We start from the raw sequence: 12,013 nt of genomic DNA on the forward strand, positions 1-12,013 counted from the left end.
AAACCCCCAGGAACCACAAAATAAACTGCTAGGAACCACAGAATAAACCCCCAGGAATGACAGAATAAACCCCCAGGAACCAGAGAGTAAACCCTCAGGAACCACAGTATAAACCCCTAGGAACCACAAAGAAAACTCCCAGGAACCATAGAGCAAACCCCTAGGAAACACAAAATAATCTCCCAGGAACCACAGAGTAAACCCTCAGACCACAAAATAATCCTCCAGGAACCATGGAGTAAACCCCTAGGAACTTTGGAGTAAATCCCCAAGAACCTAGAAATAACCACCCAGGAACCACAGAGTAAAGTCCTAAAAACCACAAAATAAACTCCCAGAAACCATGGAATAAACCCCCAGGGTCCAAGGAGTAAACTTCCAGTAACCACAAACTAAACCCCCAGGAGCAAAGGAGTAAACTCCAAGGAATGAGGGAGTAAACCAGGGAGTAAACCCCAGGAACCAGGGAGTGGACCACCACAACAGACAGGGCCTCATTAGGGATAAGTCCTGCCCATAGGTGACCTTTCAAGAAAGGGATGAGAAATTTCACTGTGTTCTTGTTCACAAAACCCACGGACACCCAATCCTTCCCTGCATTTCATGCTGGGGAAAATGGTTCGATGCAGAGAACATGAATCCATTAAGATTTTCCTTTTTACTAAGAGCTCAAAACAACCTCCCCCCCAGTAGCTATCTCAATCCAGGGAAATTGTTCTGTTCTAAGGAGATAGATATGCCCTGTTCAATGTGTTCAATGTTCAATCAGCCTTCGTGGGGTCTGGTTATTGATACACCCATGTAATTAAGCGCCTATATTTGCTGGCAAAATGGCTGGTGGGGCCATCAAGAAGGCACTAGACTGCCCCCATGAGGAAAAGGAGAGTGTCCCAAGCCCCCAGTGGTGGAAGAGGAGGGCGCAAACCCCCATGGAGCCACGTGGGCTTGTCCATCCCACACCCTACATGTCCAGTGCTGTGAAGGCAGTGGGGCCCTACACCAGCCCACCACAGGGGTCTGCTTCTTTTTCTGCAGGGCAGCCAGCACTCAGGGCACATCAGGTTGAGGTTGGGATGCAGACTCCAGCTGGCCAAGCCCTTCCTTCTCTCAGTCAGAGCTTCCAGACAGACATGGGCACCAGAGATGCTCAAACCAGCCCAAGGTCTCAGGTGCCAGACAGAAGGAAAGGGCTGACAGGATCACTTCTCCCATCTTGGTTCCCTTAGGACATCTAGTGAGGAGGATGAAGACAGACACAGGCTGCACTCTGGGATGCAAGCTCTTGGCACTATGCATTCCCAAGCTGGAGACTGTGTCCAGTGGGAGCCAGACCTCCATGGGAGCACTTGCCAAGCCCAGCATCCATGCAGACAGTCCTGCACGTGGGTCTTGAGTTCTGGGCTTCACAAACTTCCCACAGAGGATGAGAGGGCAGAATAGAGGCTCCTTGGACAAGGCTGAAGCCCTAGGGTCATACTCTCATGGCCATCCCTGGAGCAGGGTGGGGAGACAAAGGCTATGGAGCTCAGTCATATGCAGCATCGCTCAGATACATCAGTCCACAGAGTGGCCAACAGGGTCACTTCCTGACCCAGGGACAGCTCCTTCCTGAGTTAGAGAAACAGGACTGGCCTGTAGTACCCACACTGAGGGGACCTGGGCACTGCCTGTGAATAGTCACTCCGTAGGACCATACAGGCCCTCCTACCTTGCAGTGGGCCCCTCTGACAGGTATGCAGGATCCAGGGCCTGGCTTACACCTGGCCACTGAAGCCTGGGGAGCTCCAGGCCCTTCTGTGACAGTCACACAATGGGTACACACCTCCTCAAAGGCAAGGCCTCGCCTCCTGCCCTCATTATTCTCCCTGGGGACACCTGAAGACCTATGTGACTTCAAAGCAAATAAACCCACCATGCTCTTCCTGGCTGGAAAGGGGCACCTGGGCCTGTGTGGATCAGGCTCTGCCTTGCAGACATTGGTAGGCCCAGAACCACCTGGGCTCACAGCTGGGGAGCTCCTGTGCCCAGGGTGCCCTGCAGAGGGGTTGGCCAGAGCACTGAAGTGTCAGGTGACGGTGCATCTGGAGTCCAGAGCAAAGCTGGACCATCAGGGTCTGTCTGCCTGGCCCTGGACTGGGACTTCCTGGCACAAGAGCAGCTGAACCCTGGCATGGCCCCAGGGCCCGAGCCAAGGCTTCTGTAGGATCAGGTAACCCCTCCCTGAATAGACCCCAAGGTCAACAGCATTATAAAAGCTGAACCCTAAAACATCACCATTTTTGTAAGTAAAATGTTGGATCTTAGCAAACCCATAGGGCTCTACCTAAATAACTGCTGTGCTCATGAACATGTTGCCACCAGGCCTCTGGAGTCCCCACTAACCCCGGTAGGAAGCAGCCCCAAGCCTGCGGGGCATCCATGCATTAGGAGAGCCAGGGGCTGTGGAGCACCCACACGACCCCTAGCCCATGAGCACAAAGACCCACCAGATGCTGTTTGGAGTGCCAGGCATCCCTGCGAGGAAGCCATGCCCTGAGGGCAGATTGTCACCCCCAGCTCCCCACTCCCAAAAGCAGCAGGGGCTACAGGCCCACAGCCTCATGACCCACCCCTCCTGTGCCCTACCTGCAGGGGCAGGGGGTAGGAGGAGCAAGTTGGGATGGTGGCGGCCGGCTGGCAGAAACCTGTATAGGCCAGGACCTGCTGGGCAGGGCTGTACAGGATCTGAGGTGGGGTGGACGGGCCAAGAGCCAGCTGGGACAGAGGCACCTGCTGCAGGACAGAAGACAGGTAGGTGGTCACAGGTGGTGTAGCTGCCTTCATGCCTACCCCCTTGTCCACAAGCCCCACTCTGGAGACCCCTATTCCAGCCAGGTAAGGAGCACAAGTCCTCCCTGTGCAGGTCTTAGAGGAGGGTCTCAGCATCTTGGACACCAGTTGTCATCTAGGCTAGCTGATCTGGCTTTGGCTTTCTACCCCACTGCCTAAAGCAGCAGGGGAGTGTTTGTCCCTGAGACCCACAGGAGACCAGTCACGAGATGACAACTGGCTCAGGATCCTTGGTTTTTGGAAAAAGCAAGGAAACTGTTCCCAGAGCTGGTCAGGCTGGGTAGCTCTGGGCTACTCCCCAACCTGCTGGCTCAATGGCACAGCCTCAAGAGCACAAGGACTCCCAGAGGAAAAGTCAGACCAGGGCATTGCCAATGCCTCGGGTCCTGCTAGGGCAGTTATAATTCTCAGAAAGACATGAAACGTGGCTGTGGCTCCTAGTCTCCCAGACCAAAGGTACTGTCTGTGCCGGCTAAGGGGTGTGGGTTAGAGGGGTGCAGGGCAGAGGGGATCACTCCCACCTCTCCCTGCCTTTGGGAGAGCCATGCAGGGCAGGGGGCAAAAAGGGGGTTGAGATGGAGGATGCAGCCTGGGGCCAAGTATACAGAACCAGCGAGGACATGTAGTGAGCCTTGGGGGACCATGTGGAGACCTAGAGCACAAACACTTTGAGAGAACGAGGGGCTGGATGCATCTTGGGGAGGCCTAGACTGAGTTACTGAAATAGCCAATGACCAAGACTCCAGAACAACTGGGGCAGCAGAAATCTCTGGGAAGCATTCTGGCTGCCATATCATGAGCTGCAGCCCAGGGAGGGCACCATGGTCTGTGGGATTGATTTGTATTCCTCAGGGGGCCGCCCCCACCCCTGGTTGTACACTTGCTTACATCGCTTCTCTAGGTTCAGGGGTAGGTCTTCCAAAGGGAAGAGCCTTGAGAATGTCTAACTTGGAACAAGCAGATGGATGTGAAAAGGAGGATCTGGGTGGCCACACACAGGGGCAGTGCCTGAGACATCCATGGCACAGGGCTGTCCCCACAGTAAGCTGCCAGCAAGCTCAACTGCCACCTTAGCACCCCGAGAACCTGTCTCACCCACCCCAGGACACGTGGACCCAGGACTCTGACCCACACTGAGGGCACCACTCACCATGTCCTTAAAGGCCCCCAGGACAGCAGCTGTGACAATGCCCAGGAGCAGGCCCAGGACATTCAGAAGTGCTGAGGCCCAGAGCAGGCGGTAGAGGTGGACCACATCCTTACAGCTACGCACACCGACAAACTCATAGTAGGCGGGTGAGGACTCCATGCTGCACAGTGCGGGGAGAATAGCGTTAATGGCCCCGACTACGAAAGCAGCTGTTGGCTGACCTCACCTCGCATGTTACACATTGACCTGCTGACCTCACAACCTGAGCCACACAGGGCTGGGCCTGGGAAACCCTCCTGGGATAGCCTCTGAATAAGACGGACTTTATCCTTGGTCCCCAGATCCCTGAGGCCCAGCTCCAAGGCACATCTGTGTCTGAGGCACGCAGTTGCCCTCAGAGAGTCTCATTATACACCAGGCAGAAGCCACAGCCATGCCCATGCCACTTCCCTGGTCAATGGAGCTAGACCATGAGGTCCCAGGAAGTGATGCTGGCTGCATCTTTGGGGTAGGCAGAGCACAACAGTTGGCTCCCATACAGACCTGAGCCTCCTGGCCAGGCCGGCCTGGCAGGGGGCTCACTGGAGGGATCCTTTCCGCCCTCAGCACGAGGCCTGGGTCAATGGCATCCTCAGGTCTACAGCTTAGCACCTGAGGACCCATGGCGCATGCTGTCCTGCCCATTTGGCTTGGGGCTGGGAGTGCCCTCCTCCTGGGGAAGAAGGTGAATGGAGCTCCTGAAAGAGCTCCCCAAGAATTATTAGGCTTCCACTGGTTTTATATGTAGGTGCCCAAGCTATTAATAAAACTGTAATTTAAAGACAGCTTCTTCTTGGTCTCTAGACCCAGTCTTGGCTATTCCTGCAACATGGAGAATGCCAGCACCTTACTGCTCACTGGTCATGCATAGTCTGCCCATCTGCAGAGCCAGGCTCAGGCCTTGCCCAGACCCCACCTGCCTGGAGGACAGGGACACAGGGCAGGGCTGCCCATCACTAAAGCCCAATGCTTCCAGAAGATCTGGCCCTCCTAAAGCCCACCAGCTCCCAGGGAGCTGCCCCTCACTAAAGTCCCCTCCTGGGGGCTACCCCAGAGATTTGCAAAGTGTTTTCAGCAGCACAGCAAGTGTCATGTAGCCTTCCTCAGCCTGGAGAGGGACTGGCCATGGTTGGGGGGCTCAAGTGAGCTCTCAAACAGCATAGTCAGGAGAGGAAGGGCCCCTGCACATGCCCCTCTTCTGGCCCTGGCCCTGCATAGACCCTCTGTCCGCCTCTGCACCCGGGTCTATTTAGCAGACCCTAAACATGCCCTCTGCTGTCCCCCCAGTTCCCACACTCTCTGTGGGTCTCCCTTGCCTCCCACACACACCCTTTGTGCCCATCCCCTCTGCTGGCCATGCCCACACATGCCCTGCCAGGCAGCTACGCCCTTGCACATACCCTCTGCCTGTCCTTTCCCTGCCACAGGCCCTCTGAAGTCCCCATACACACACTCTCTGTGGGTCTCCCACTCTTCTGCACATACCCTCTGCGGTCCCCCCCCCATACACACCCTCTGTGTCACACCCCACAAACACACATACTCTGCGCTCCCCTCCCCCCTCACTGTCCCCTCACCTCTCACAAGTGTACAGGTCACAGCAGTAGCAAGTGTTGCTTCTCACCTTCAGCTGACACTTGCCGTTCAAGGAATGACAGGTGACCTGGGAACAGAGGGTCAGGTAACCCAAGGGCCCACCACGTCCTCACCAGCATGGCCAGGACTACCTTGTGAGAACAGAAATGGGCATGCAGGACCCTTCCCTTCAGGAGGATTCAGGCTCAGCCCCAAAGAGAGAGAACAAGGGAGGCAGGCTGGTCTCAGAAGGTCCAAAAAACAGGGCTCAGGAGGAGACAGAGCTTCTTTTTGAAGCAGAAAGAAGCCAGCCTCCATCAAGACAAAACCCCTGGCACGTGAAAGGAAGAACCCACAGGCCAGGACTGCGCAGAGGCCTAGAGCGCTCAGCACACATTGGAACAGGAGGTACCCAAGGGCTCCCTCCAGCCAGGCCTTAGTGCAGGGCAGCCTTAGAGAAGACCCTTGCCACCTCCTGGAGAAAGGCCATAGGAAGGCCCAGCCACAAGGACACTCAGGGCCCTGTGCTATATCAAGTGCCTCTTCTCGGCATCATCCAACGCACTTGACAACCTCCCAGTGGTTCGTGCAGAATCCCAGAACAAGCCGAAGGGGCTATGAACCATGGAGTTTGCCGTCTAGTTCCCCCCCTCCTTAGACATTTATGCTCAAAGTGAGATGCAATGTTTAAATGGACAAATCTACACAGCTGGCATGCCAGCCAGAGCCAGCCAAGTAGAGCCAGTGTTGTCTGGGATGGTCCCAGAGATGGCACGTACCATCATGCATGGTGCTACTCCTGACACTTCACCCACCTAGAGACAGAATGAAGTTGGGCTGCACCTGCCCTTGGCCCAGGGAAAGCCAGAGTTTCTCTGGCAGTGTAAATATATTATCCTAGCTTTCTATTGCAATTATTAGGTCAGTAAAACAAGCTAATTGGAATAGTCGCACAGACCTGGACAAATAAATTCTGAAACTATTTTGTGTCAAAGAAGCTAGCCTGTAGCTATGATCCAAAGTGAACACAGTACATTAAAATGGCAAGGCTAGCTCAAAATGAACTGTGAGCTATAAATGCCACCACCCCTGGGGGTGGGACATGACAAAAAGAACTATTAGAACCAAACATTCAGACTTTGATTAGGGACACAGAAAACCTTGCAGGGTCAGTAGAGTTAGCTGAGTAAAACCCAAATGCACCAAGCAGTGCTCATGCTTACCTCTGTCTGGTAGACGTCAGAGAAGTATCCTACCCCACTAGAGTAAAACTGGCATCTCTCTGTGGTGAGGGGGCCTGGTTCCTAGAGAAATGGACAAACATAGATGAGACAAAAGGGTCAGCTCCAGTCAGGGGTAGCCAAGAGTGGCTTCAGGTCTGTCTGCCCCAGACTCACAGCCTAAAGGACAAAGCCAACACCAATGCAAACCTTCTAGCCAAAGAACACAAAGCAGGAGATTGCACAGCTCCTTCCAGGGCAGGTGGGCTCCTGCATCCAGGACTCAGGTTTGCAGAAAGGAGGGGTACCCTCAGTCCTTCATGCTGGCTTAACATGTTTTTTCCATTGATCACCACAGAGGATCAGAAAGGAGGTACCTGCTTGACCTTCTGAGGGGTACCCCTATAAACCCACATGACAGTTACCTGGACTCCTGTCTCTTTTCCTAAAATAAAACAATTTCTTCCTGCTAGGAAGATAGCAAGAAGGATTTCAAACCAATTAAAGCATCCATCCAACCAGCCAATCATCCACCCACCTACACATTCAGTCATTCATTCATCTATACATCCATCCACCCTTCCATTCATCCATCTACTGACCCATCACCCACCCATCCATCCATCCATCCATCCATCCATCCTTCCATCTATCATCCATCATTCATCCAACCATCTATCCATCATCCATCCATCCCTCATCCCTCCATCCATCATCCACCCATCATCCATCCATCCATCATCCATCCATCTATCCATACTTCCACCCATCTGTCATCCATCCATCCATCCATCCATCCATCCATACTTTCATCATCCATCCATCATCCATCCATCCATCCTTCCATCCATCTATACTTCCATCCATCAATCATCCATCCATCCATCCTTCCATCCAACCATCCAGCATCCATCCATTCATCCTTCCATCCATCCATCCTTCCATCTATCATCCATCATTCATCCAACCATCTATCCATCATCCATCCATCCCTCATCCCTCTATCTATACTTCCATCCCTCATCCATCCATTCATCATCCATCCACCCATCATCCATCCATCCATCATCCATCCATCTATCCATACTTCCACCCATCTGTCATCTATCCATTCATCCATTCATCCGTCCATACTTCCATCATCCATCCATCCATCCATTATCCATCCATCCCTCATCCATCCATCCATCATCCACCCATCATCCATCCATCCATCTATCCATACTTCCATCCATCGGTCATCCATCCATTCATCCATCCATCCATCCATACTTTCATCATCCACCCATCATCCATCCATCCATCCTTCCATCCATCCATCCATCCATCATCCATCCATCCATCCGTCCTTCCATCCATCCATCCATCATCCATCCATCCATCCTTCCTTCCATCATCCATCCATGCATCCATCCTTCCATCCATCATCTATCCATCCATCCATCCATCATCCATCCTTCCATCATCCATCCTTCCATCATCCATTCTTCTATCATTCATCCATCTATCCATCCACCATCTATCCTTCCAACCACGTAAGTGTACACCTATCAATGGAGCCAACGCAATGTGAAATTATAAGGATAAAAAGATAAGACACAGTTCTTGCCCTTAGGAGATTTATAGATTAGTGAAGGAGACAGACCAATAAGCTGACAGTTACAAAGTGCCTGTGATTGCTACCGTATAGAACAGCTAGACACACCAAAAAACTGTAAGATGCCATGATATCGTGTAGTCTGCAAAGTGATTTAGGGTCTCCGCACCCTTACTGAGTTTTATTACTGCATTGTCACAGTTCTCAAAGCACTCCTATTTCTCATTTAACTATGTAAAAAATATGAGCAACCTACCAACAGGTGAACAGGCATTCCTTGATTCACTTGGGCAACAGCTGGATAGAGGGCTGAGATGAGTTCTAGGTGGACACAGCCATGGACAGAGCCAAGCCTCTGTCTGTGAGGTGTATCTGCCTAGAGAGACAGAAGCTGGCCCTCAGGCAAAACGGGAGCAACACAGCAGATGGCAGCTGGGATGTGGAGATGAGGGATTTCTGGAACCTGATTTTCAGGTCTTTCAGGTGACACCTCACCATAGCCTGACACCAGCCTGGCAAGCAGGGCCAGCTAACCTCAGACAGAAGCAGTATATGGGCTGGACACTGAAGCACAGGGCTGGGCAGGGATGAGGGGGAAAGCAGGACCTATGACATGGAGGGGCAGCCACACATAGCTCCCTGAGCCTCCATGCTAGGCTCATACCCTCAGCCCAGGACTAAGCAAGGCAGCGGGCACAGGAGCCTAACCACCTCTACCTAGCACGGCCTTGCATTGGCCAGCAGACATGCAGCCAGGCCGGCTCCCAGCTGATGGCTTCTCCTGCCTGTCCTCTGGCCCTGTGTCTCCCACAGGCACTCCCCCAATAAACCTTTCACGCTCCTAGCTCCACTTCATGCCTCCTTCTAGGACTGGCGAGGGCTGTGACCCATCCACACCAGCAACCACAGGATGAGGACAGGCCAGGAGAGGGTGAGGGCACTCCAGGAAAAAAATCATCTAGCCCAGTTTCTGGACCTGAGTCCCCTGGGAATTACTGATAAAAGTGACCAGGACCCAGAGGAGGGAGTCCCTGACCTCACAGGGCATCTGCTGTGACACCGCCTCACTCCTCCCCAACTCAGGTGGCTAAGAGAAAGGGCATTCAGATACCCCAAGGCTGCCAGACAGAAACCATTGCGTGCCTTGTGACAGATGGGCTCGTGGTGGGATCAAGGCCTAGCTGAAGGCTGACATGTGCAGTCAGAGCCCGCCATGCCTGCAAGGACGAGCAGGAATACGTTCCCTGCCCAGCCTGGCCACAGTCATCAGAAACAGTTCTGAACCCCTGGCTGGGGGCAAGGAGGATGGCTACCCTTAGAGCCTTGAGGTCCCGCCCCACCCCAGTGGCACGTGGTTGGTGTCAGGAGCTGTGGCTGTGATGGACCAGCAGCAGGAACACCCAGATGCCACTGCAAATGTCCCCAAACTGTGACTACTGCCAGGGCCCCTAGAGCTTCTTACATCCTGAGGTTGGCAGAGGAGGCAATGCTGCCCCCAGTGAGGTGGGGGGGGCACTTGTTCAGGTCCCCCAGGGGCATGGCCACTAGGCCTCTGCCCCTCAGGAATGCAGCCCTGTAGAGGCAGAGCTACAGGGAGAGACAGCCTGCTCTCCTCCACCTTCTGCTGCAGGACTAGACATCGGGGACCAGACTGGAGCTCAGGAGGCGCCTCCACATACACTCTCCCCAGGCCTGATGCAGAGGCCTGGCTGCCCCTGTGGACACCAGCAGTCCAAGCCCCCAAGGTGACTGATTAGGGGGGCAGTGAGTCATGGCCACTTGGGCCCTCAGCCAGGAATCCATGCCAGCCCCAGTTCTGGTCTTCCCTCCCCTCTCTGCATGTTGTCCCCATCAAGGCCTTCATACCAGCTGGCAACTTAGATGTCGGCTTGATGGTGACAAACTCAGGTGACAAAACTCTCCATCCTGGGAACAGTTGCTGTCCTCATGCCTATGGTGTGCAAATGTTCTTTTCAGATGATAACAGATGACTTGCTACGGTCCAGACTCACAGGTTTCCTCTAAGTCACCCTCATGCCCCCGGCCAAGGGCCCACCTTGCCTTCGAGCCCTGGGGCACAGACAGTTCCCACAGTGCCACACTGCACCAGTGACACATGGTATGCTTCCTAATACAGAAGTACCGCTGGACTGGGAAGGAACAGGGCTTGATGTTTCCACTCTGGGTCACTGCTGGTCCCTGTGCTTGTCCAGGAAGAGCAAACTGCCAGGCTCCTGTGAGATATAACATCAGGACACTGGGAGAGTACCACACATATGCGCACACACACGAGACATTCACATGCACACACAGAGGCACACACACACACACACACACACGCACACACGCTTGCCTGCCTGTGCACACATACATGCACAGCGCCCCCTGCCTGCTGGCCCTTGTCTGGAATCCCCTTCCTCATCCATCAGCACTTTGAGATGGTTGACAAGACTGAATGAGAATTTAATGTGCCTTCCATGAAGCACTGGTTTCATAAAATTCACATCTGAGCAATGCGCCTTGCCTGTGAGGGTTCAGGACGAGCTGCCTCACAATATGGCACATGGAATGTGTTAAGCTGAAGGAACGTAAGGCAATGGCAGAAGCAGGGAGGTGCCCACCTCCCCCAACCCCACAGCAGGTCTCAAGCCCCACAGGGGAGGTGCATCCTTGCCACCAACAGCACTGCACTCTGGGCAGACCCCCCCCCGCCACACTGCCCATCAGTCCCACTGTGAGGCACTCATGTCCCTGCAGAGCTTGCTGCCCCTCATATCATAGGAACCGCTGCTTTGCTCTTGTTTGCCTTTGTGTCACGGCCTCAGCCATAGCCCTAGCACAGGGACAGGAGGAATGTTCCCTCTCTTCTAACTCATAAATCAGGCTCAGCCACTGGGGCAAGAGGGCCTAGCCCCTGGTCCCACCTGTTTCACTGGGTCAGGCAAGTGACCAGCGCCTATGGCCTCTCTCTATCCCAAATCCAGCCTCCCTGGAAAGCTCCAGGCCCAGGGGACAGGGAAACTATGGGAAATAGGGGCTGCACCCCCAGGAACTTCCAGCCAAGCTGCAGACAATGCTCTGAGGCAGCAGGCTTCCCGCCCAGCAGGGCCATGGCCTTATGTCCAGAACACTTATGATCAGGAGTGGGCTTTCACAACAACGTGCTATGAAAAGCAGAAACAGTGACTCTCACAACACACCCAGGAAGCGCATCTTGCCAAGGATCAGACTGGCAGGCCCATACTCTGAGTCCCGCCACCCACTCAGCTGCCTCCTGCCTCTCTGAGGAGGGTCCATGGTGTCCCTAGGCCCAGAAGTGGCACCCCACATGCTGGACACTGGCAGCTGAATAGCAGATTTCCCCTCCACAGCCAGGGCTCCCAGGCAGCCTTGTAGACCCTACTCTACCTGTCTCTGCCTCAAAGATAAAAGAGTTAGTCAGTTACAGAGAGGCAGCAGAGACAGGAGTGGGAAGCAGTGTCCACATAGAAATTTTGGCCTATGAGTGGTTTGTGGTGTGTATGTGTGGGGTGTGTGTGGTGTAGTGTGCTGTGTATGTATGTGGTGGGTGTATTGTCTGTGGTTTGTAGTATATGTGTATAT

The 12,013-nt window shown here is 53.8% G+C and overlaps 1 protein-coding gene across 1 annotated transcript in view; it reads right to left on the reverse strand.

Moving 5' to 3' along the window:
• Window positions 1-2,001: 2,001 nt before the first annotated feature.
• Window positions 2,002-12,013, reverse strand: part of TMEM255B (transmembrane protein 255B) — a 33,137-nt gene continuing 23,125 nt past the window's right edge. Inside the window, exons 5-9 of the mRNA XM_012811505.1 lie at window positions 6,817-6,897; window positions 5,596-5,681; window positions 3,980-4,139; window positions 2,626-2,769; window positions 2,002-2,034 (exon numbers count right to left, since the gene is read on the reverse strand). Coding sequence (XP_012666959.1) covers window positions 2,002-2,034; window positions 2,626-2,769; window positions 3,980-4,139; window positions 5,596-5,681; window positions 6,817-6,897 — 504 coding nt within the window. The remainder of the gene's footprint in view (window positions 2,035-2,625; window positions 2,770-3,979; window positions 4,140-5,595; window positions 5,682-6,816; window positions 6,898-12,013) is intronic.

The sequence above is a fragment of the Otolemur garnettii genome, unplaced genomic scaffold (genome assembly GCF_000181295.1).
Source record: "Otolemur garnettii isolate 467f Iridium unplaced genomic scaffold, OtoGar3 scaffold00161, whole genome shotgun sequence".
NCBI classification, from domain to species: domain Eukaryota; kingdom Metazoa; phylum Chordata; class Mammalia; order Primates; family Galagidae; genus Otolemur; species Otolemur garnettii.